General features: G+C 39.9%; 1 protein-coding gene across 5 annotated transcripts in view; it reads right to left on the bottom strand.

Moving 5' to 3' along the window:
• Positions 1-26,965, bottom strand: part of cntln (centlein, centrosomal protein) — a 185,678-nt gene that overhangs the window by 41,197 nt on the left and 117,516 nt on the right. For all 5 annotated transcript variants that reach the window (XM_061717759.1, XM_061717752.1, XM_061717744.1 and 2 more), the window contains 5 exons: positions 24,161-24,282; positions 15,023-15,139; positions 5,969-6,069; positions 2,533-2,630; positions 1,141-1,670 (listed from right to left, as the gene is read on the bottom strand). In XM_061717759.1, the coding sequence (XP_061573743.1) occupies positions 1,141-1,670; positions 2,533-2,630; positions 5,969-6,069; positions 15,023-15,139; positions 24,161-24,282 (968 nt within the window). The remainder of the gene's footprint in view (positions 1-1,140; positions 1,671-2,532; positions 2,631-5,968; positions 6,070-15,022; positions 15,140-24,160; positions 24,283-26,965) is intronic.

Below are 26,965 nucleotides of genomic sequence, written 5' to 3'. Positions count from 1 at the left end.
CACATAGAGAGACATTAGGAAAGCAGGGCATCGCTGCACCCGGTCCCTGCTAAATGGCCTCATGCGGATAGAGTTGGGGTGGATTACAGTGTGATGAATTAGTTGGTGAAAGATGGTGAGTAAGCAAGACTGAGGTAAAGAGAAAAGATAGAGGAAGGCATACAGGGAGAGAAAGGAAAAAGGGGAGTAAATATCAACGTGTTTTTGAAATCAACCAACCATCACTCAATAGCCATTGGCTTAGTGGCTTTTTTGCATAAAACATACATGAAATAATTACTGTCAATGTTTCTTAATTTAGAGTGTCTTAAACAGCTTGTAGACATCTGGTACCAATCCGAGTTGGGTCATTCAAAATTTATCCAACCAAATTAAGGCAAGGAGAGGAGAGAGCAGAGAGGGATGGAGAGGATGTGTATGTGTGTATGGGGAGGTGGTTAAGGGGTGGCTGGAGGAAATGCGAATGGCGCACACACACACATGCATTTGTGAATTGACATGCCACAAGATACCCAACATAACTACACACAAGGTGTGGGGTAAGATTCAAACCATATATGGTTGTGTGTGTGTGTGTGGGAGAGAGTTGGGGGTGGTTAGGCCTTGCAAGGGAATCCTTAGCGCTGTCAGGGGGGGTTAGTAAATATGCAAAGAACCAGTAAATTAAATCAAACTGCCAAACTGTCAATTTCGGGGCAGCGTGACTAGTGCATGAAAATGGCATCACTGGAAGGTATCAAGGCTTTGGTGGACCCCTTATCCCTGGGCTTTTCTGGCATTGGTTCAACTTTGTGTAGAGAGGTGGCTAATTTTGCATGCAAATTTCAGTCAATAAGCTCCAAGCAAGGCGTCCCAGGATATTTCAAAAGATCTGACAGAAGATTTCCCCCTCCTCTCTCATTCTCTCTATCATTCTTGTTCGCATTCTTCCTTTGGCTCCTGAATACCAACTAGACAGACAATGGAATTCAATCAGCCATTTGCTTACGTTTTACATATGCACATTGTCCCCTCGATACTGCATGCCCCCTCATTTTTGCCAGTCCATTCGCTCCACTCTACCCCCCTCCCCAAAATATAAATAACGAGGAGGACGAAGAGAGAAAAAGTGCATCTGTGTGTATGCTTGTGCATCATTACCTTTCTACACTCATGTCCTCCCACTCGTCCTTAGTGGGGCTGGGGCACCGACCTTGCCAGCTGATAGCTTCATTGGGGTTGGCTGTTTGGTGGCTGCAGTGACGAAGAAGACCTCTGTGCCTAATTGTCTTGAATTTGACCTTGCTGCTGATGTTGTTCGTAATCCCAGCTGCCAATGTTGGTCGTGTTGCATGATTTCTGTAGAAGTCCCTGGCTGCTCTGAGAATTCCCAGTTCCTGTCTCAGCTTGAGGAACTGATGATGAAGCTTGGTAATCTCTTTTTGAGATGAGGCCAGTTGGGCTTTTAGGGCCATGATCTCACTGCAATGTTGCTCCTCCTTGGCCAGGGCCTCGGCACGAGCTGCCTCTTCTCGAACAGCTTCCTGCCTTTGCTGATGATCCATGGAGGCTTGGAGTCTGCGGCAGTTGTGGGCCAAGTCTTCGTTGGCCTCAAGTAACTGCTCTTTTTCTTCTCTCAGCCTCTCTTTCTGTTCCTCCAGGGACATCATCCTCTGCTCCAGCTGCTCAATCTGAAAGTATCAAATATGAGGCCTCAGTGGTACAAAATAGCATCTCCCCTCCCTCAATATCTATTTATTTTTCCAACATCAATTTTCAAACTTCCAAAAATGCTGCTTTAGTGAAAACAGCAAAAACATGTTAATTCTGGGTCCGCCTCCGTTTTTGTTCCGCTTCAGTATTCCCGAACAATTCCACAAGAAAGGCCAGTTCCCAGTTTAACCTGTGAAATAGCGTGAACACACTGGTTTTCCTCTTTACGGATATTTCCCCAAGTGTGTAATTACACTTTATATGCTGGAGAAGGGTGGGGATAAGGCTACGGACATTTGACTGGCACCCTCTTACCCTGATCACCTTTAACTAGACAGCAACCAGGAGCACTTAGTCTTTTTGTTAGATCTTTGGTGGAAACTGTTTAAGAGAACAGGGGCTGCCTGCTGGGTTTGTGCCTCCAGGCAATTTTTCCCTTCTATTTGGTTCTCACACTGCCTGCTGGTGAAGCCTGGTACCTTTCAAACAAAATTAGATGGGTATTCCTAGTCCTGAAGATTCACAGTCATGAAATAATTGTATTTTTATTCTTTATTTTGGAGTAGGGGGTGGGGTCTGAGTTAAACACATGAACTCATCCAAGCAGGCATTTAAAAGAAAGTGCAACCAAGTAACAGCATGAATCTATTTACAGATTTCCTTCTTTTTTTTTTAAATCTTTTTATAAAGCTATGAGTCACAGTTGATTTGAATAAAAACAAGAACACTTACATTTTTTCTTACAAGGAGCACAAAAAAGACATATTGGTTGAGATGGCTCTGTCTGGTATCTTTTATTGGTAATGACAAAGAATACTTAGTAATGGTATAGTACTGTACCTTTTTAAATGACTGCACCAGTCGGCCTAAAGAAAGAGAAGGCTTTTTCGGCGTGCTGCTTTTGACCTGGTGCTCCGCTGCCACTTTGTGAAGCAATTCTGCAAAGAGGAACAAAGCTCATTATTGTGACACACTGTGTCAAATTCAGGCTGTTCAATCAATACAATAATGATAAAAAAAGGTACATTAAATCAATTAACATTAGTAAGGTCTAATTTCTCTTGTGAATTCTAGTTTCTTTGTTCTTTTTTTGTCAATCAAACTGGTAATGCTGTTTTCATGAGACCGGAAATTTCTCAGAGTTAAAACTCACCCCAGTTTATAAACTCTCATCAAATACAGACCAATTTTATTTTAATTAAAATAAAAGTATTTTTCTTTGGAAGTGCATAGGAAAATAGTGTTAAAAAGCGCACACTAGTACATCCTATGTGCAACCCCTCCCTGGGGATCTTAAACAATCTGAGAGAAGTGCTCGTCTCCCTGGTGCACACATAGCCCCAGGCTGCACTGCTTTGTAGTCCACTGCGTTTCCCCAAGGGACATCTAATCTCCACAGACAAACATGCTGCTTTATTCTAGGAAGTTCAATAATGGCATTGTCAAACATATGATTTATGCTTTATAATAACAACAAAATGTATGCAAGTGCTCAGGGATTTATTGCATACGTTTATGAAAAAAGATACAATCTTACAAGATTTTGTGTCGCTGACGAATTATATCTATCTGCCAAAGAGGAAGGTTCTTTCTTTTTTCACATATTCGCAAAGGGCAAAAAGAAAAAAAAACAACGTATAACTTTCTGCCTCTCAATCTTTTTTGTTAAACATTCATGACAAGAAGATACAAAATCATTTGTACAATGAGGCTGGAAAAATCAAATATTCAGGACCTTGACTCCTCAGGTCAGTTAATCTTATGGAGATTGAGCTGGGGGGGAAGAGGCCATAGAAGGAGAAAGTAGAACGACCGAGGGTGGTGCTGTAAAGGGCTGCTGCTCCTTTGCTTTGCATTGACACCTTGCCCAAGGAAGTTTGTTACAATGAATTAGCCTGCCCTTTTGTCTTCCTTACTTGTCACATTCAATCACACACAGCACCAAATAGGACAGGAGGGCTGCTGTGTTCACTGGGTACATAACCAGGTTGAGAGACAATTATCCAGCTCCACTGCTGGTGGCATGGGAGTTGGCACCTCAGCACTACCTTGATAAGAAGACGTGGTGGCTCCCTAGTCACTGAAGGAGGCTCTGGCACTGGCGCATACATTAACGTCCCTCCCCTGTCTCCTCATAGGATGCAGCTCAAAGGCCCTGTTCCTTTCATCTGCTGTCTTTCGTTAGTGTGATCTTGATGTGAGCTGTTCAACCGTACATCCTTTTGATCAGGTCACAAGGGTACCCAAGGAGTAAACGCTGTGGCCGTTCACAGTCTTCTCTTAATAATGTTGACTTTACTACCTCCTGGCTCCTCGTAGGTTTTGGTCAAAGTCAAAAGGTGTGAAAATGGCTAAACTGACTTTTTCTAGCCAAACCCTTAAGATTTTTTTCCAACATGTTGTAACAGTTGTCATCTTTTCATTGCAGACTTAGTATTTGTGCTCTACAATCGTATTCTAAACCATATTTTTAACCTTTTACCAAAATGATATGGACTGGACTGAACTGAACCACCTAAGGCTAAATGTCAGCAAGACCAGAGACATGGTGGTCGACTTCAGGAGGAAGAAGACGCCTTTACAGATCAGGGGAGAGGAGGTGGAGGTGGCTGAGGACTACAGGTACCTGGGTGTCGTGATTGACAACGAACTGGACTGGAGATCCAATACAGAATCTGTGTTCAGGAAAGGAATGAACAGACCCCACCTTCTGAGGAAGCTCAGATCCTTCAATGTATGCAACAAGATGTTTGAGATCTTCTATCAGTCTGTTGTCTCATACATCATCTTTTTCGCACCTGTCTGTCGGGGGAGCAGCATCAGAGCCAGACACCCAAAGACTAAACAAGTTCATCAGGAAAGCTGGCTTTGTGATCGGTCTCTGGCTGGAGAACTTTGAGACGTGGTGGAGAAGAAGTCGTCCATCATGGACCACCCCATCCCCCTCGTACTGAACAGACAGCGGAGCACTTTCTCCAGAAGACTGTGACATTCCCGCTGTCGACCGGACGGATACAAGAAATCTTTTCCTACTTTCCTACTTCATGCCATAACCTTGTACAATAACTCACTTTAATTTATTCATTTTTACATTGCTCTTAATCTCTGCTGCACACTTACACTTAATATATATGATGTAAATATGTATAGACATTTTTAAATAGTACTTTTATACCTTTTTTATATTTTTATATTTTATTTTGTGCTTGTCATAGATATGTTATGCTGCTGCTGCCCAATTATTTCCCAATCCTGTGATCATATAAAGCATACACTGCTTCCGTGAGGCTGAGAATGTAACAGTACTGTTTACCTTCAAAGGAGGCAGATTTATTCTTTTTTTTCCTTTTTACCCAATGGAATCCAGACATTGATTTACATATGATAACACAATACAAAAAAAATTAAAACACTCTTACATAACACTTACACTGAATTATTACTTGTCACACAATAGATGCAAGAGTTAGTATGCACATTTCTGGGAGTTTATTTCCAAGAATTCCTGGCAAGGCATCAATAAAAGGGAATTCAATATTTCAATTACTGCAATTCTTCAAAGCACCCGCTCAGCTCTCCAACAGCCACCATCAATAAACGTGAAGAAAATGAACATATTGTGTAACTGACTTCCTATTGAAGTATTTTAATTAAAAGCACTGGTTAATATGGTCAGCATCTGAAAATGGTGCAGTTGGGTTAAAAGGGATGTGCTTTTTAATACTGTGAATGATGTATGCAGACAAGATGAACTCTATTCGATGGCCCAATCAATCTGCCAGGAGTTGATCATGTCCTAATTGAGTTGTTCTGTTAATTCCACTGGGGGGAGTGTCATTAATTCTGCTCATTAATACACACATCCCAGAGGGGTAAGGTGCTGCCACGAAGAATAGAGCATTATGCATTCTCTTCCACTATTAGAGGGGAACCTTTCACACGTTTTACTCTGCTGTGTTACAAGATCACTGGTTAACAATGTAGAGAATCAGAAAATAATCGTACAGATTTAGTAGACAGACAGACAGACAGACAAATACTTTATTGATCCCAAAGAAAATACGGGGACTCAGAAGACACTCACTTTAATATCTGGTTTCTCTATTATTGTAAGAAAAGGTTAAAAAAAAAAAAAAAAGGCTAAAAGTATAAAGCCAATTTCAAAACTAAAAGAAAATGAGGAAAAAATATCAATATTAATTTTCAAGTACTATACTTTGGTTATTTTTAAGCCACGTGTCCCACAAAGCTCCACATAAAGTAAAAAGGGATTCACCTTGGTGTTCATTTTCAAGACACATGTGGAGCTCCTTCACTGTGGCCCGGTCCATCGCGCTCTGGACTCGCAGAACGTCCAGCTCCTCTTCCAGGCCAGCTCTGCAGGCACAAACATGAGAACTTTGCTTCACACCCCTGTTGCATCAACTCTATTCTTCTTTACTGGTGAAATCATAACTAGTATCTTACAGATGTTGACTGCTTAGAAAGTATGATGGCTAACAGATAATGCAGAAAGAGTGTGTTTTGATTCATTGATTTTCATTGGTACAATACAATCCCATTTAGAGATAAAATCTACTTCATTCCAATGTGTTGGCATTTGCTCAACAATAACACCCTTCACTATTAAAACAAATGATCAACAGTTATCAAAAACATCTATCCATAGCTGCTACACTCTGCACACATATCTGCATTCATGGTTTCATTAACAGTCTTGTAGACAATCAGGGGCTAAAGCCATGAAAGATTTTTCCAACTGTCCCAAAAAAGTACCTTGCTTAACTATTAAACAGTTCAGAACAGATATAAAGAAATTAAAACATTGACTTTCATGAAACCTGTTGACAAAATAATTTTAATTAAAGTGTTCTATGTTAGTTAAAAGCAAAAATGTTAAGGTCATCTAGATAGATAGCACAACACTGAATGGGTTCATCTATGTTTCTATATTTTTTAAACTTCAAGAATTTTAATCAGGTTTCCACTGTAGAATCTATTTTTGTTAAAACTGTAGTACACATTTCATTTTTATGCCCTGGCTTTCCTATCTAAAAGTCAAGGTGGTAAAGAAATCAACTAATTAAAATGATTCTTGAAAATTATTCATCTTGAAATCAAAGTGACAAGTCGGATGAAACGGCAACGTAGAAAAGTAAGGTCTGTGTTTGTGTGTATCTTAGACAAACAGGCCATAAAGTGTGCCCAATTACCCCTCTGCAATTAGCTTGATTCCTGCTAAAGGCTAATTATGTGGATCCATGCTCTAGACTTTGCACTTTCAAGTTATTATTAGGACCCCAACTGTAGTCTACTGAGGATACACACAAACCCACTGAGACATCCACACCTGAAACACACACCTAATTTCCCTCCCCTCTGCTCCACAGAGTCAGGGAAAAACATGAGAATCCAGCTTCAACTACCCCTCAGCTAACTTCATTACAAAAGGTAAGTCTTCCTTTTGACTGAATTCTTTAAGCCATGGTAGCACTTGAGCAGCAAAAAGTCAGTTGTTTCCATAGTTAAATATGATGAGGACATTGGAAATAAGCTTATACTAGAGTCTGATTCGAACAGTCGACATTGTTAAATCAACCAAGACATTCTTTCTGTACATGCACCCCAAAAAACATAAGAGTTATTGCTATAGCACTGTGTCAGGAGGTAATTTGCAATTTATCCATAGTCCAAAGACGTGGTCTAATGGCCGACTGCAGCTTAAATAAGCACAAAAATGCCCCTCCCCTGGGGGTTGAGGAAGCAGATGGATATGTGTCGCTTCTCTATAGATTTTCCTCCATAAATGAACTCAAGTCGATGAGGCACCAGCACTGCTTTATGTGTCAAGGTTGTTAATGAGACCAATAAGCTGAAATATGCTGTATGCAGAGGGAGCCTTTTCCATCTCATGTTTCTCCTTCATGCCTTTTATGCTGATAGTATTGATGCTAAACCAAAGTTCTTGTGGAAAACATTTCAGGTTTTTTGGAGCATAAGCATATGTTCCCACATGGAAAAAAGATTTCAAAGATTTCAAATGGAGTCCATTGGGCTGAGACCCCCGTTTCATGGATGAGCACGGAGGGGACAGAAAATTCTTTAACCCGCTGCATTCAGAAAAAAAGCCAAAGCTGTTATCAGAACAATGACTCATTAGTTAATTTAACAAATACGGAAATAACAATTTACAGTTGATTTGTATTTAAACTACCGGTACTGTAAGTGAGTCATACTGATGTTATACAGGGCTTCTATTCTGGGTCAAATCAACAAAGGACACAAAAAATTGGTGACAAGGCAAATTAATTTGTATAATGCATTTCAGCAAGACAATTCAAGGTGCTTTACATAATTAAATGTGAAAAATAAAGAGAAAAAAAAATAATTATGAGTTACCGTGCAAGGCATGTTAAAGAAAAGTTTGACTTAAGCTAGAGTTTTGGTACTGAAATTAACATTGTTTTCATTTCAATTCAGAATGGTTTAAATAATTCAGTCAAAGGCAGCTGTAAACAAATTAGTTTTAAACCTCGACTTAAAGGAACTTAGGTTGTCAGCCTTCCTGCAGTTTTCTGCCTAGCATAAAAACTGAATGCTGCTATTCCATGATTTGTTCTGATTCTGGGGACATATAACAGACCTGAACCGGAAGACCTAGGGGATCTGGATGCTAATACAGTTGATAAGTCTCTGATGTATTTTAGTCCTTAACCATTCAGTGTGTTATAAACTAACAGACGTATTTTAAAGTATATTCTCTGAGATACAGGGAACCAGGGTAAGGATCTCAGAACTGGAGTGATGTGGTCCACTTTCTTAGTTCTAGTGAGAACCCGGGCAGCAGCATTCTGGATTAGCTGTAGCTGTCTGATTGACCTTTTAAACAGTCTGTGAAGACATTGTTGCAGTAATCAAGTCGACTGAAGATAAACGCATTGGATGAGTTTTTCAAGATCCTGCTGAGAAATTAGTCCTTTGATCCTGAAGATGTTCTTCGGGTGATAGAAGGCCAACTTTGTAATTGTCTCAATGCGTGGTTCGGAAGGTTCAGCTCTGAATCCATGACTACAACAAGATTTTGGGCCTCAGTAGTTTGTATATGGGTAATAACTGAATCTGTGTGCTAACTCTTAAACATTCTTATTTTTTTGGTACAAAAACTGCTTCAACTGAAGAAAATTATGGCACACCCACTCTTTGATTTGTTCTTACGTATTTTCACAACCATTAGGCACATATAAACGTCTTATTTTTTTTTTTCCAAAATGTGCCGCGCGCCCAATGACGCAGTGCGCCGAATGTGTGTTGTCGGGGGCTCTCACCGTGGCTCCCTCGCGGAAGCGCTTTGAGAAAAACGGCGGCAGGCTCCGTCGTTTACTGTTGATGGATTGTAGGTGCGTAGGCTAACGTGTCTGCTGGGCTGGACTGTTGGGCTGGACTGTTGTTCGAGCTTTCGCAAAAGCTGGCATCACTTCGGAGGGGCCGCACGGCACGGAAAGTGACTCTGACAGCGGAGAAAGTGGAACAGTTGTCAGGACTCAGCCCGTCGGGCTTCATCCGCAGCCCGATCGTGCTGATCGAGCGCCCGGCTCGTACCGACGCGCTGAGCAGTTCTCCTGGTCTCAGCCCATCGGGCTGCGGATGAAGCCCGACAGGCTGAGTCCTGACAACTGTTGCATATTTGATTTAGTGCAGCTCTTTAATTCAGAAACGGAGGATGAGGAATTCGATGGGTTTGATTAATGACGCTTGTTTTAATTTTTGATTATTCATTGGTGATTAAAAAAAAACTTTGTAATAAAGACTTAAATAAAGCACAATCAAAGTCAGTTTTGCTCCCGCTCTATTTTTAAATACGCACACTATGCTTGTGTATGTGTTGTTGTAAGGCGGTGCACCATATATTTGTGTAAATGGCGCCTTTTTGTTCGGTGTGCCGTGTGTGTGTGTTAAATACAGAAATGGCACACATAACTGAGACTGCGCCTTTCCACACGGCGCGCTGTATAGTCGTGAAAATACGGTATGCACCTACTTAATGCTTCTATGGGCTCACCTGGTGAAATTGTAAAGTAAAGTTGTGGTTCCTCTGCAAAGTTATGGTAACTTATCTTGTTGTTTATTATCTAAGCGAGTGGAAGCATGTAGATGTTAAGATAGAACCTTGGGGAACCCCACATATAATTTTTGTTGACTCCGATGTAAAGTTACTTATTGACACAAAGTAGTCCCTGTCGTTTAAGTAATACCCAAACCAGTCAAGTACATGGCCTAGTGTTTTCAGCTTGTTGTGGTCAGAACTGTGAGAAGACACCTGAGCTGTGAATTTGAAAATAATAACCCCAAACAGAAGTAGGTCTGGTATTGTCCTGCTGGAGTAAAAGCCATCACTGTGATGGTAGCATATATTACTATAAAACTCAAATTTAAAGAAATAAAAAATAAACAAAATGTTGGCTTTTGGACAGACCTTCTCATGCTTGATGTGTAAAACAAAGCATAGTTCTTTCCATTAAAGCACACTAAAACAAGGATCAACGCCTGTCCAATGTCTGTACACCTTTCTGAGATGAGAACGTGACAAGGGACATCAGCTATTTTTCTTTAGTTTCTTGTTTGTCCCTTGAAAAAAAAAGCTATTTGTTACATTTCGGGGTGCAGCTATGGATTGTGTTAAGTGAAAGTGGATGTCTCAAGGTAATCTACAGCAAACCTTCAGATCTTCGTAAACAGTTCAGGTATTTTTGTTAAAATCTGGATGATAGTGCAAATAAGTCTCACTGGACAATTCGTAATTCCCTCCTCACCTTAGGTGAAGAATAACTGCAGGCATAAAAGTAAAGAAAATGACATGTTTGATAATGATGTGAAGACTGTGTCTCATACCTGTCTTTTCTCCTATTTAATAAACATTTTTGCTCTAATGCGTTACTGGATCGTACAGCCCTTAGCCATCCATCTGATATCATTTGATCTCATCTTTACCTGTGCTCCTATGAACAGCTCAGAGCAAACTGATGACTTTCAGCCACAAGAGTGTACAACACAGGTGCAATCACAGTGTTTTCACATCCCAGCCTCGACTAGAGGCTGAGATCAGAGATCAGAGAATAGGATGAAAAAGTGAAGGCACCACGAATGCTGAAGTTCATACATTCTGTGGCGTATTTTAGTTGGTGGCAGCACAGTGGCAGGAAAGTAAAAAAGGGTCTTTAGGAATTAGGTTTTCCAGCTTTAGTCCTGTGATATGAGAGGTAAATTATAATTACCAGTGGAAGGAAACTCACATTTCATTCATATTGAATGTTTAAGTGATATGTTGTTGGTTTTTTGTCCCACCATGAAATAAAACATTATTGGATTAGTAAACAATATAAACATCATCGGTATATCAGAACTTATTCATTCTTTTTGCTATAATTTTGTCTCTTTGAGACCACATAAGACTTAATAGCATACTGAGGTTTAATTCATCATTACTTGCTAAGCGTCAAAATGTTTTCTTTTTTGACACAACTGATTTCCCAAATAATTAATGAGGGAAAGACCTTAGTTATCTGACATGCATAAAACATTCTGTGTGTGAGTGTGAAAATGTGTCCCTCCCCTAACTGAGCCCTGGTCTGGGGAGCAAAAGACTCTCATTACTTCTAATACCCTTTAGCAAATCAAGATGAAACGAAAAGAAATAGAAGAATATAAGGAACATTAGGGCAAACTTTATTAAACTTAATTACAGTCAACGTCGCTTATTGGAGGGGGGTTCATGACTGTAATGGTCACTCTCTACATAGGAGCAGCGCAAATGATCTCAAAGGCTTTTTCCCCAGTAATCGCTAACTAATTTATGCTTTGATGTCGTCTGAGTGTACCATCTTAAGTCTGAGAGTGCACTGCATGTGTTTATTCTGTTTATGGAGCCTAAATAATCCCTGCCTCTTTTTACCAACAGACCTTTAACAACAATTAACAAGTGTGGACATGGAGTGCCGCAGACAGATGCATAATGAGGCAGATAAAATGATCCCACAGCGACTTTTCCAGCCCACCCTGCCCACAGTTGCTTGCCGGCAACGTACCACAACTAAAGGGAAATCATCCTTGGTGTCAATTAGTTTGTTTGTGTCTTTTGCCTTAAAAGTACAGAGAAATCAACGAACAGATTGAATGTCTAAAACTGGTCTGCATAAATGCATGCACATGCACACGCGCACGTGTGTGTATATAAATACTGCCCATCAAGGTCCTGAAAAGAATTTTCTCTTTACTCTTTATATTTCCCAATGATGCAAATTTTGTTTTTTGCTAACTTTTGCTGCAACAATATTCCTAAATCATATTTTTCACTTGTTTCCATAGCATAATGAAGAGGATTGATAAGCTTTTCCAGTTATTATAATTACCGTAGCTTTAACTCAGAATGAATATTTACAGTGAGGATCCTTCTTTATCACATCCCCAGTTCCCTCAGATTGGATGTGTGGTGTGGTTGATCAATTTCTGGGGCAAATCCTGCCTGATGGAGATCCATTTTTACCATGTTAATGGTCTGAGTTCATCACATTTTGTAATTTTCTGTTCATCCACCTGCTTTTTGAGGACTGACAACAGGTTGTTAATGGGATTAAGATCTGGGGAGATTCTTGGCCACGGATCAAAAATTTTCATAGCATGATCTCTGACTCACTTTCGTCACATGGTGGGCCATCATGCTGGAAAATGTACAGGTCATCATCATATTGGTCCTGCTTTATTAGGAAAAGTTGCTCCTGGGCAATATTCTAATACCTTTATTAATGCCAAAGATACTCAGTATAAGTATTCACAGAGCAAACTCTGCACAAGTGATGACAGGATTTCATAAGTGAATCCTCACTAAGGAATTATCTCAGTGCTTAAATGTTGCCAGCTAATAATACATTGTTTTGCGATCACATTTACTTTAGTAATATTACTTTAAATATCCTCCTGCTAGTTGTTTAAACAAAGTATGAATTGCACAATTTAATATAAAAAGCTATCCAATCATTTTTTTTCTTCCTTTTTTTTGTTCCTTAATATATGCTTAAACTGAGCCACAGGATTCCAGTATATCAGCCAAGAGAGGGAAAACAAATCCTCCTAAAAAACACTGAGCTGTTTCACCTTCTTCATCCATGTGTAGAGATCAGGGAGGGGCTGGGGTTGATAACTTTCTCTTAACACTGTGGGGATCCACTGTGTAGGAGTTATCACAGCAATAATCATTGTGGGAAATGGTCATCTAAGCCTCGAGACAGTCTTTTACAAGTGCTGTTTTTGGAGAAGGTGAGAGGAAGCATCTGTGAATGATATTATTACAATGAGGAAAGCAAATGGGAGTTTAAAGAGAACCTCTCCTCTAAAGGCTGCCACTAAGAAATTAAAGCTCCAAATTTTTCAACTGCCATGTCTTAATTAGTCATTAGTGGATCACTGCAAACACTTATCTAACATAACCTTCACAAGCACAATATTCCTGTACGGTCAGTGGAAAAACAAGCTTTAACTGCTTGCCCCAGGAGTTTCCCATTAGGCACTTCATGCAGAAGCTCCAGCCCACTTGAACAAGAATAGACCCACTTTTCCACATTCTTAGATGCCACTGCACAAAAACTAAGAAGGTTATGTTCATGGTCCCAGCAACTCTAACAGTTCACTCCAGCTAAATCTCACAACTGTGCAGGGCAGAATAGAGATGGGAATACTTTAAGAACATACCGAGATGTGTGTGTGTGTAAAGATACATGCCTTGGAATAGGGAATTCTTAAAAAACACAACTTTAAAGATATCTGCCAACTTTATTTTGCACCAGTCATCCAGGTTAGGAGAGGTCCCAGGGCTAGCAATGTTGGAAATGAGGTGGAGCCGGTCAGGGGCACATAAAGGGGATCAACACTAACCCTCATGGACAGGCCAGTTACACAGCTTAAAAAAGAAAAAAGAAAAAACGACCTAGCCGAACACCATCCCTCGTGGTTTTCCTTGCAGGTCAGTTTCAAGGACCCTACATGTTCATTGTGGACTGTTTACTTCCAGATGCCCCGCCCTCAGATCATCCAGTTCTCGGTTCTTCTCAGGTCTAGTCATGGCCATGCAGGCAGGCGGATGGACATCCCTTAACAGGCAGTATCAGCGGCACTAGCCTGCTAGCCTTTAATTAGCTCGGACAGCTCAGGCTTGGAGAGAGGCAGCCGGGCTATATCATAATGAGCTCAGCTGGGATTAGGAGGACAGGGCAGGGGGGGTGAGCAGAGGGGAAAGCAGCGGAGGGGGGCAAGTACCAGAATTCTGGCCTTAACCTGCTACAGCATCACAGAGGGCCAGAGGGAGGCAAATGGAAAGACAAGGAGGAAGATGGGAAGCAGAGGGTACACAGGCACAGGACAGGGAGAGGAAGAAGCATGGAAAGGTGAAGGTGGGGGAAAACAGCGAGGTAGAGAGGTAGACTGTAGCTTTAGGCCAAGCTTTATCATAGGGGGTCAGTGTTTGTGGTACAGTTAAGGCATTTTTTTTCTAGACAAAGCAAGGCAGGGGCTACACTGCAACTAGAGACCGAGTAGACAAAAGCAGGGGTAAAACTGAAGAAAAACAAAGAAACAAAGAATTGGCAGTGAAGACTGGGGTGTGAGTGTTAGAAGCTTTCTCGTGTGTGAGACTCAGTTAAGAGTGTTTCACATAAATACTGTCATGTGAAGATGTCTGCAACAAAATATCTTTCACTCCAGAGTGCAGGCAGTGACCTACAGCAAATATAGAGAATGCTTCCCAAGTGGAGTCCAAGTTTGTACAACAGTAAGACCAGCCTGTCTGTGATAGCTGCAGCTGTCCATGTGCAGTTTGATGAGACCTCGACTGCCAACAATGCAACTACACTAAGTTTAGTAAGTCCACATGTATAATGTTACCACATCTTGCAGACAAGTATCTTATTTGTCTACAATGCAGCATATCGGTATTTCTATAAACGCATTTATTTCATTGCCAGGGACTCTGACATGTGATTTTACTTCCTGCATCTCCATGTGCACATTTTGGGCAGCCAGATTTACAAATGAGCAGAGTCTAATGATCTTGCCTTTGCCCCTGCTGGCTGGTAATGATGTAGCAGACTAGACAGAAGCTGTGAAGCTAGGAAGGGCAAACTCAAATTTTAACACCTCCCAACATAAAGGGAGCTTGTGTGTGTGTGTGATCCTGCGTGTAAGAGAATAATAGTTTTAACACAAATACTGGTATATGCACTGAATTATCCAGTGCAGGTATGTATTTTTCAGGCAGGAAATGTTGATCACGGGTCACTCTTACTTTTCAGTGGAGAGTTTTGTTGTGAGGTTCTTCAAGTACGCCAGCTCGTTCCACACAGCATCATTGTTCTCTTGTCGTAGCTGCCAAGGCTCTGCACGGCGCATCTTTCCACCTGGCCTGGAAACACGAATCGCAAACTCACAAATTTAATATACAAGGACAAATGGAAAAAATGTAATGGCAAGTAAATGCAGACATATAAAATGCAGCTGTGTGCAAATTTTGACCGTTGGCAAATACACATGGAAAGCAAATGTACAACAAGGGAACATTGTTGGAACTGTGCATCACCTTGCTACCTTTAGCCAAGTCACATGGGGGCTCCTTATTCTCCCACTGTTTTTGTTATTCAACCATATTTAGCACTATTTAAATGAGCAGCCTTGACTTTGACACTTCAGTGGCAAATCATGTACAAACGTATGCCTGTTTGTTTAAAGCCCAAGGCACTGCCTGTGTGGCGGGGCAGTGGAGCAACCCGTGTGCCATGCAAATGTAAACAGTCGCCAAAACACACTCGCAAACGAGGTCATTCAGATGTCTACACCTCACTTATGAATACTTAATGACACTTTGTGTTCGGTAGCTGCTGCCACAACTAACCCCCCCCACCCCCCAGTAGACACTCACATATCCCCACTGCCCCAACTCCATCCCTACACACAACTATCCGACTCATCAATCAACCTGAGCCCAAGACATCCATTTCCAATTAGCCTTTCATTTGCAAACTTAAACAGGATATAGTGAGAAATCCGCAAATTGCAAAACCAGCTGATGAGATGAGAACTCTGTCCATCTATCGTGCTCTCTCTCTTTCTGCCTCTCCCACACACACACACACACACACACACACACACTAACCTATCATGTATACTTAACAGCGTGATAGGGATGGGTTGTGAGGGTGATATTGCGGGAAGTACCTTTTCTTGTGGTCATTATGGTCTAGGTTATGTAGAAGCTCCATTGCTAAGCTAATACTTGTTTAACCCTTGTGTGGACTTAGAAGCAACTCAGGAATTGCAAATGTTCCCATTTATTACTGGAACTTCCCCTGTGAGCAATTTTGAAACAAGTGGAGTACTTCTAAGTGTGTGAATGTACCTAAACCATATGTATGCCATAAAAGAGATTGTGCCACCAAGCAATTGAAAGCCCTGGTGGATAATGGATAAGTTAACTACTGTATACACACTGAACATTGCCAACACAAACCTTTCTAAGTAATGCAATGTTCTGGTTTAATGTTGGCATCATCAATCCATACATGTTTGAGACTGATTCTCAAGAAATGAAAGAAAATTCTAAATTACACAAGGTAACAAGCAAGTGGAGGTACCAGCTTGGTCATGTATTCACTGAATGTGTTGTTTTTAAAGATATTAGAAACACACCACTCAAGATGTATTAATATATAACAGCACTGTGTACATTTTCCTCCTCAATGGTTTTACCTTACATAATTGGCTGCACTATCTAGATAAAAAAAAAAATCTATTTAACAGCATCTGGGCCAAATGAACAAGAACACAACTATGATTAAAAGTCTTAGGTGTTTAGCTGAAGCTCTTAAACTGTGCTTCAGCTGAACACTGCCTGGCAAGGAGAAGCTTTGATTACATACACTGTGGCATCATTTTGATTCACAACCCTACATTAGAAAAAGTTTTGACAGTATGGAAAATGAAAATAGGATATTGAAGCAGTGTTGGTTAGTCTGCAGTGTGAGACAAGATATTTCATCTCGCCAGGTTCACTTAAGTTAACAGACTTCCATGTTTGATTTTGAGGCCAAACTCATAAAACATTAGTAAAGGGGCAAATTATTGTTTGTAAAGAGGGAAAGGAAGCAAAAATGTTATTCAGATCAGGTAAATGTAATGATGATTTGCTACAATGGCAGAATTCATGAAAGGCTGTCTGTCCGAGGAGCAAAGATGGGCAAAGCAGTTGGTATGATCGCGTCATCTATGAGTTTGATGACATGAGTTTGTCCGTAAACTCATTTGAAAAATTAATAAAAGTTTTAAAAAAGATTTCTTAAGTAAAGATGTGAAGGGATCAAGCGTCCACATTCATCAATAACTAAAATGACAATATGGGCAGGCACGGACTTCACGAAACCTTTGTCAAGCACTAGAATACAGAGGTATACAGTATTCACAAATGCTACTGAAATGTTTATTTGGATAGCACAATTCAAAAGCAAGGTGATTCAAAGTGCTTTACAGACACATTAGAACATCACAGTAAAAAAGCATATTTAAAAATTTCAACACGAAAGAAAGAAATAAGAACAATAGATAAAATCAGTAGTTGAAATATAATTAAGTTTGGAAACTCAAGCTTAAAGTAACAGTGCAGATTTGTTTTTTTATCAGTTCCCAGTCAGAACCAGACATGGAGAAGCTGCATTCAGCTTTTATGCTCCACATGTCTGGAATAAACTCCCAGAAAGCCTCGGATCAGCTCAAACATTCAGTTTATTTGAATCCAAGTTGAAGAATCACCTTTTTTCAGCTGCATTTGAGTAAAGCTCTAAACCTGTGCTGTTACTTTTAAACTTGTTTAGAAACTTGATCATATTTTATATACATATATATAGATTATATTGGAATTATTGTTCTTCTCAGGGGCCTTTCTGTGTGGCAGGGGCCTTTCTGTGTGGAGTTTGCATGTTGTCCCCGTGCTTGCGTGGGTTTTCTCCGGGTACTCCGGCTTCCTCCCACAGTCCAAAAACATGCATATTAGGTTAATTGGTGATTCTAAATTGCCCGTAGGTGTGAGCGTGAGTGTGCATGGTTTGTGTGTTTATATGTGGCCCTGCGATGGACTGGTGACCTGTCCAGGGTGAACCCCTGCCTCTCACCTGAAATGAGCTGGGATAGGCTCCAGCAGACCCCCGTGACCCTGATAAAGGATAAAGCGGGTATAGATAATGGATGGATGGATGGATTATTGTTCTTTGTTGTTTAAATTTAAATAATCCTTTTTATTTATGTTTTAATGTCTTTGTAAGCATTTTGATTCACCTTGTTATTGAATTGTTATATAGAAATAAACTTGCCTTCCCTTACCTGTTGCACAGCACACAGAACACAGAAACATTTACTGTGGTTAGACGGATCAAATATTTTTTTCTTTCATGTTTTAAAAGGGTGGCATGTCCACTGGACCAAATCCGGAAAGGACCATCCACACAAGTCCAAAAGCCAGGATTTTTGACGTTATTGCCCTTCGTAAAGCCCATTAACATTTCTTTAATGACATCATTAATGCAAGAAAATACACTGAAATTTTAGAGCAGCATGTGCTGCCTGCATGACAACACATTTTTCAAGGTAAAGCTTTTTTTTTTTTTTAAAGACAATTCAAAAGAAAAAATCTGTGCACATTAAAAAGACATAACTGAAGAAGAAGAGATTATGGATACAGGTCTGCCCCGCCCGTAGTGCTATTGTGTCCCCACTAGAGAAGGTGTGGAGGAAATTCAATGACAACAACTCCTGTAGAGCTGCACACCTTAAGATGTGTTTGCAGGAATTGAATTGGCATGATAAAAAAAAGGCAAAAATCTCACTGTTCCAATATTTTAGTTTTGTATTGTTTTGCGGGTTTGAAATGAAAAATGAATGTATATTAATACATAAAATTAAACTGACAAGAAAAAGGAATACTTTGGGTTTATACTGTTAGCAAAGAGATAAAAGTAAATGTAAGAACCTCATTTATTTTATTTTTTTTTCCACATCATTCCGACTTATAGGGATGAGAGGTTGCATATCCATCTAAAGATACATTAATTTTTCAGCAACATTTTTTATTTATGAGGAAGAGTCAGACAGCAGCATAAAGTCTTCTCCGGCACATCCCACAGATTCTCAATGGGGTTAAAGCGCTGGCCAGTCCACGTGGAGAAATTATGTGTCATGATCCCTGAGTCACTCTTCCACAATCTGAGCCCAGTGAATTGAGAACATTGTCATCTTAAGATATGCCCATAGCATCAGCAAAGAAAAGCTTCTGTGGGTGGAAAAACCTGGTCAACATAACATTGCTGGACCAAGACCAGACCTGTTGTAAGCACAGATCATAAAATGGCTCCCACGGGGATCCACAGAAAGCATTAGGCACAACAGGTGCACCATTATCTTTTTTTACTTAGGACTTAGTGCCATTAATTCTTTTCGCACTATGTGTGAACATTTTCTAAGTGATCCTCGATTAGATCACACAAAGATTGTTTTTCCACCTGATCACATCTATTTCTTAAAGATGACAGTTCACCACTTTTATCTTGAGTTTTAATAATGCACTGGAGATTTTTTTTCTCGTTTTTTTTGGTCCAGGGAATGTATATAAATTCCAAACACTGCTCGCTCCTGGGTGGCGAAAGCCCTTGCTGTCTGAGATGGCTCACTTCTGGTTACTTCTTCTCTTGGCTTTTGCTGGCATTGGTGAATTAAAGGTACCCGTTTATTTATTCAGTTATGCACTTATGGGTTTTATGTATTTTAGTCATCTTTCAGTGTTTTTTGAAACTAAAGATGACTAAAGATTGTGTTACCTCTATTTCGGCTTTATTATCGATATCTTTGGTGTGCATCTATGTGTGTGTTGCTGTTTTTATGTGTTTGATCGTTTAAACGTGTCGTGGTGGTCGAAGTCAAAGAGGTTATATCTTTTTCTTCTTAATTGGTTCTGTGTTAATTTTAATTATGTAAAGCACATAAGTGCTATGCAGCTAAAATTTGATTGATTGATATTTCACTGGTTTCTCACACCGGATGCAAATTAGTTATTATGAACAAACCTGTACCTCCAATAGTTGGTAAAAATTCTGACTGACTCAATTTTTTTGTGACAGTATGTGATGCTTTGCAGGTTCAAAGCAGAAATCACAATTTTGATGGCCAGTTTGTTCATTGTGTGTCTTATAACACATACAAAGACATGCCGTGGACATGTGGACAAGGATAAAAACTTGATTTTTATAGGAGGCCAAATGAAATACTTGTATTAAGCAGTTAAGTTATTAACGCAAGGCAAGGCAAATTTATTTATATAGCACAATTCGATACAAGGTAATTCAAAGTGCTTTACATTGACATTAAAAGCGGCAAGAAAAATATCTTAACTACCAAGTCATTGAAAAACTATATACATTCTCATTTGTTTACAGTGAGGTAAAAGCTGTTGAACATGGAACCAGAAGAGAGCTATCTTCTTCAGGCCTCGGTGCATGTTCCCCTATGGTATACTAGTTTCCATTATTAAGCAGGAGGAGATAGAGAGAACATTTCCACGCTGCTGCAGCTAATTGCTCTGAATCAGGGGGAATCTGTTTATGGGCGCAACTTTGATCAGTGTACGGATGCTTTAATAACCTTTAATTTTATTTGCTCACCCCCCATCATCCCCAGTCTGATTAAAAAACTTTTTCCCTTCACTAATATAAATATTAAGTCGGTCTTTTTCCTCTCTACTTCACACCATTTTGGGAAAATATGGTGATACAGTAATGGTGAATGACAGGGTAGTTTCAGTGGAACTGGTCAACTGCACACTCCCTGCATACTAATGAGCCAAAGGAACCTTTGTCTGCTTTGCGATTGGATGGTATTTCTATCGTGGACGGGGCGGTTGTTACACCAACTGTTGACATCAGTCAGTAATCAACCACTGCTATAATTTGACGAAGAAACATGAAGATTGATATTTAGGAAACAGAAATGAAAAGTAGGGAAACACCAAATACACCACAAATATTGTATTTGGTTCAAAGTGAATGTGTAATCAGCTACGTAAAGAAAGTGCTCCTGCACAGATGGTACACTTAAGCAGTTAATGTCCAGTGATGGACAGCGATACCTCACTTTCTGCAGCAAGTATTAAAATGCATATATCAAGATGATAAGAATCTTAAGGTCACTGGTGTGATATTTATGGTTTTTAGCACTGGATGCATTTATTATTTCATCTTTTTTTTTTTTATGAATTCATTCTTATTGTGTTACGGCATGTGTTGCATGGAATCATGTCATGATCAACAATATTAAGGTAATTCCTGTATTGTAATGTTACCCGATGTCTTTAAATGCCTTTCTTTAAAATAACACTATTTCTATTGTTATTCATATGCAAAAAAATAAAAAGAACCATTCTCATCTCATGAAAAATCTGGATTGCTTTCTCTCTACGCCTCGCTTCTGTGTCAGCACAATTTTTCAGTCCTTCTCTCCTTGTTGACATGTAAACAGGGTCCAGTTCTCCCATGTCTCACAGCATTGTTCTTCTTGCATCTTACCCTCAGAGTCAACTGTTTCATTACTTAAATTTTATCTACTATTTTTTATGTTTTTGCTTGTCTTTTTTGCTGCAGCATGGTTGAAGAAACCAAGACAAATTTCCCACTGATCTCATGAATTGCAAGAAGGTTAGTGTTTGGCAGAAACTTTTTACTATATATTGGTATATTTTCAATGGAAATAGTGACCACATTGATATTTGGTCAGATTTATGGGAAATATGTTGGTAAATAAAATCAGAAATACAAGCATGTATTCCATGACAGTTACCCTCAAACATTAATGCAACGTGGACAAGAAAGAGGAAATGCACTATTTATTAACTGACTCAGAATATCAACATGTGACATGAACACACTACGTGTCTTGCCGCTTTTAATGTCAATGTAAAGCACTTTGAAATACCTTGTGTTGAATTGTGCTGTATACATAAACTTGCCTTGCCTTGCCTACGTATGGAACAATAATCCATGAACAAATACAAAAAGAGCAGCATTATAGAGAAACTAGAGTACATAAGGTCCTCTACAAAGCACATTTCAGAAACCACTGGTGCAAAAACCATGTGCTGGTCTACAGAGATGTGGAAAAAGTGATAGGAAAACATGTTCCATCTTCTCAATAAATTAGCTTATATACACAATGGCACAGGCCTCAATTCTTGAGGCTTACTGTGAGTGTATCCAGTGATTATTTTATACTTTGGCAGCCATTTTACTGGCAGGGATTGGGTCCATTTGTACCCTTAAAGAGCAGGTCACTGCACATCAGTCTCAGGTTATCATACTGCATGATGACTTAGTGCTACCACGGTAGGATGGGTGTATTCCAAAATAGTGACACCCCCTCAACAGAGTGCAAGGGATCACTAGATGTTTTGATGAGAATGAAAGTTATGTGAATCAAAAACTTTGTCAGTCAGTAACTAGATCTCAACCTTATTCAACCCTGATGGGAGAGTCAGGAATAAAATGACAGATATTAGTCTGTCAATTGCATCTGAACACCAAATGGGGAATTATCTTCTGAATATATGGTATTCCATGCTTCCAAATAGTCATAAACAGGCTTTTAATCTGCAAATATTGTTACCAAATGTTATAGTCATTTTTGTTAATTGCATTATATATGACATATCAATGTGCTTTATGATTTCATGTTTAAACATATCCCTCTTCTCTGTAAGTGGCATTTCTGACCTCCAATGCTGTCGGTGACTAGTTCTTATATAGTTTCTCAATCAAGTCTCCAAAGTCCAGGTGAGTCAGAAAAATGCTGAAAGGCACCTAAGATTTTCAAAGAGGACAGAAAGATTGTTGTCACAGTAGACATTATTAGGTAATACATCTTTTTGTCCTCAAAAAATGGGAATAAAATGAAAATGATACCCCTGCATCTTTCCAAAAAGGCAACAACACAGCATGGACGCTACTGGGAGATCCCTAACAAGCTCAAAATGCAGTGAGACTCTATGCCCATCCCCACTGACTTGTTAGGACCCTGATTTCTGTGCACTAATGGGAGTATTTAAGCCATTTTCTATTGTGCCTCTTTCAGACTGGGATTACCCCAGTGGTTTTAACAGCTATTTAAGTATATGGCTTAATGCCAAATGAACACCAAGATCATAACATTGAGTGACTGGCTGCTGCCATGGAGGGCTCTGTCTGAAAAGGGCAAAGCTGCCTATCGTATCAACTTTATGTCAAATCAGGATGAAAATTGAAATACAAATACACTGGCTTAACAAGCTCTTGCCCGCTGAAATAAGTGTTTTTTTCCTTAACATAATCAAGATTATTAGTACACGATTTTACCAAACAGAAAATTTCCTTGATAACCTGCTAAAATGAGTAAAGGGAAAAATTCTGCAGCTCTGTCGTTGCTCGCTCTGTCTCAGATACATGCTGCTGAGTCGCGCTGAGCTAACATGAGCCGAGTCAAGCCTAGGGCTGAACATACTTTCTCGCTCCCTCCACTTTCACACAGGCTTACATTTCACTGCTGTTTTCTTTAATTAACCCAGGGAGGAAACAGCTGACAAAGTTAACACTTGGCTCCAGCACGGCCACCAAACAGACACCTTTAGTTACACTTCAAATGGCCTCAAGGACGACGGGTTGCCAAATTAAAAAAAAAAAAAGAAAAAAGAAAGAAAGATAAGAGAGACAAAAGTGGTAAAGACAATAGAGAAAACAAGACATGCTAGTTAATGACATTTTCCAGCACATTTTCCACTTTGTGTAAAAACCATGTGGTTTCTGCTGAAGATAACAGGTTGAAGGAGGAAATGGCCCCCTTTCCTACTCACTCCTCCTTCCACAGGCCTTCAAAAAAATACCCCCCCACCCCGCAGGACCAGACACCTCCAGCCCCTGGCTCTCACATCTTAATGAACGCTGAGGGAGAAGAGACGCAGAAGCACACATTCACTTGGCACAAAACGACCAAAATTGACTGGGCTTAAAGCCTCTGAGCTTTTCAAAGGAATAGGGGAAAAAAATCTCCTACTTTTATAAATCAAGAACAAGGGTTTTCTCAGACAACATGTGGAGAGCAAAACTATTTGTGAGTGGGTTCACATGGACCTTTAACATAAGGAAAGGTGAGTCTAGTGCTCTGAAATGTCTTTTACATTGTAACTACAGGTCATCCTCATTACACTGTATATGATGAGGTTTTGCATTTCATGTGATGTGCGCATCAACAGCTTTTGTATATATGTGAATCAATACAATCCATTATTAATGAATACTCAAATGTTTCATAATTTTGAAGTGACAAGAGTTTATGAATAAAAATCCAAGAATGTAAACTGCATACTCACGCGCCCATTGATTTCTCCATTTCTTTTAGCTGATTTTTGACCATCTTGTAGTTGGTTTGAATCAAGCGCACGCGTTCACGGTGTTTATTATGAGCTTTTGTCAGCTCCCCATTCTCCTCAGTCTGTGAAAGAATACACACAATGAATCATATTATTGGTCAAATTCAATTTAGTTCAAGAATCCGAATCCTGTTACAGAAAATTAGACCATAGACCAAGACCATATAACACCAGTCCTTGGATCTTTACAGTGGTTTCCTGTCTGTCACAAGAGATTTTAAAATCTTGCTGTTGGTTTAAAAATCTCTAAATGGTCTCAGACCAAAATACACCTCAGATCCTGTCGTCCGTTATAAACCAGCCAGAGCTTTCAGGCCGTCAGGGTCACACCTACTTTCTGTACCCAGAGTTGGAACCAAACACGGTGAGGCAGTGTCATCTTTTATGGTTGTCCCCTATGGAACAAACTCCCAGAATGCATCAGGGCTGCATACACTCTCAATAGCTTTCGGTCATGGTTAAAAACCTTTTTAACTGTGGCTGCATTTGAGTAAATTACCACGTTCTGAGTGTCTGGAAAGTGCTTAGAGACAACTTGTATCATAATAGACACTATATAAATAAAATTTAATTGAATGCACTATGACCTTTATTTCTTGCATCTCTTTTGTTTTATTCTTTTTGGTGTAATTTTGTCTGTCCGTCTTTAATTCTGCGATGAAACTCTTGTTTTTTTAAGACTTTAAAATGTTTTGTTATGCGTGTGCATGTATATTGGTATGTATATATAAATAGGGCGTGTGCACACTGGGTACAGATTTATTTTGGTAGATTTATTTATTTTGTGTACATTCAGTTAAAATAGATTCATTTATTTGAATCTCGTTTTTCTCTTAAATTGTGAACTCTTTGTATTTAAATTGGTCAACAGCTGAAACACCCGTCTCTGACAGAAACCAACAAATTCACATTAATTTCTTTCTGCTCCTTCCTCACAGAGAAGTTCTCCGGGTGACAGACATTATTAAGGGATGGCATTTAACTGACAAGTCAGTTGTGTCACACAAGACTGAGCAGGCATGCAAACAAACACACACTCACACACACACACACACACACACACACACACACACACACACTCTTTAACCAACAAAGAAACTCCTTCACTAAAGTTACTGGTTGATTGCATGTGTTTTGATATAAAGATTCTCCTGGTCGGTTTGTTCCTGACGTTGTTGACAGCTATTAAAACACAGAGAGATTGGGCTCCTGCTTTAAAGAAGGAGTTGGACAAAGAGAACGTATAGATTTTTCTTGTCAGGGGCACCCCTACTCCCCATCACATTGACCTTAACAGCGAGGGCAATGGAGAAAATTCTTTCAACAGGCAGAAGAGACAGAGGTGAAAAGAGAGTAAAGAAACAGAGAAAGCCGACTCATAAAAGTAGAGGAAAGAGAGACAGAGAACAGAGAAATTAGAAAGGGAAGAAAGAGAGAGCAAAGTAAAAGGAAAAGTGAATGAAAGAGTGCAGGACAGGTTTCTGCATGAGTGGCCAGGGCTGGCGAGAGTTGTTGAGCGCTTTCTGAAGGGAAGGAGCTTGTTTACTGCTGATATGACACGGCTACCCTGCAGAGAGGGAAATGCGAGCCCTCAGACCTGTTATTATTAACAAGGACAAAGAGAACAGAGAGAGTACACAAACATGCTCTGGAAACACAACGAGTGTGCGCACACACACGCCATGCACATTCACTCTGCCAATGTGACAAGTATGGATTTTCCCAAGTGCGGATTATTCACAGAGGACATCTGCAAGACATCGTCAAGCCCTTCGAGCACCCCCACCCCTCCCCTTCCGTGACCTCTCCAAAACAGTAATGAAACAAGCCAAAACAGGGCCGTGTTAAATGGTAGAACAGAAGACTTGTGGCAGAAAGGAGGAAGTAAATGGCAGGGCATTAACCATATCATGGCTTCCTCGGCTCCTTATAGAGCTTCCCCTGGGCAGTCCAGTTCTGGTCATCAGGCCACACACCCTTGCCCACCAATCAATAAAACCCCTCACTCAACCAGCATGCACATCTGTGGACATTCAAGCTGAAAAATAATTACACAGCAAGAGCTACGTCTTCCTTGAAAGAGTACCAAACAAAAAAGAGAGCCACTTTTAAGAAAATTGTTTGTCTCATTTCAGCTGTTAGGGTCCGCATGTCTATGGTTTGGCTGCTATACCCAATTTTAAATGTGCTCTGCTGGAGAGAGTTGGATAGGATAAATAGTAAAACAAGTTAAGGGCTCAAGTTACGATTTCAAGTGCTGCTTATGGATGGTATATTGCTTCCTCCCAGACGTGAGCAAAGGACAAAACAACTGAATCATACTCCAAACTAAAACTCTCATTAGTGTGGTTGCATTTTTCTGTGCATACCTTCAATAAATGCCCCTCAACTGATAGACAAGTAAATGGCATCATTAACTAAGACAGTCATGCATGTTGTCTGAATCTATGTGGAGCATTACTGTCTAGATGTCTTCCAGTGATGTAATTCAGACACTTCAGATCTGACAAGGAAATGATGCCTAATATGTTCCAGGGATTGTGTTCAAAGGGAGATGACCTTTGTGTAATCACTCACTGGTCAACTGCAAAGATGAAAAGGATGAAAGAAAGCACAAAAGAAAAGCTTTAGGGGAAAATCCAAACAAAAAATGAGAAAATGTAGTCTACTGGAATAAAGGAGGAAGTCAGATTTCAAGCCGGTAAAAGAAGCATAAGTTGAAAGGATCTGCTTTTTTTTTTTTGC

This window comes from Cololabis saira, chromosome 1 (assembly GCF_033807715.1).
Source record: "Cololabis saira isolate AMF1-May2022 chromosome 1, fColSai1.1, whole genome shotgun sequence".
Lineage (NCBI taxonomy): Eukaryota > Metazoa > Chordata > Actinopteri > Beloniformes > Belonidae > Cololabis > Cololabis saira.
This window is presented reverse-complemented; position numbering and strand designations above follow the sequence as displayed.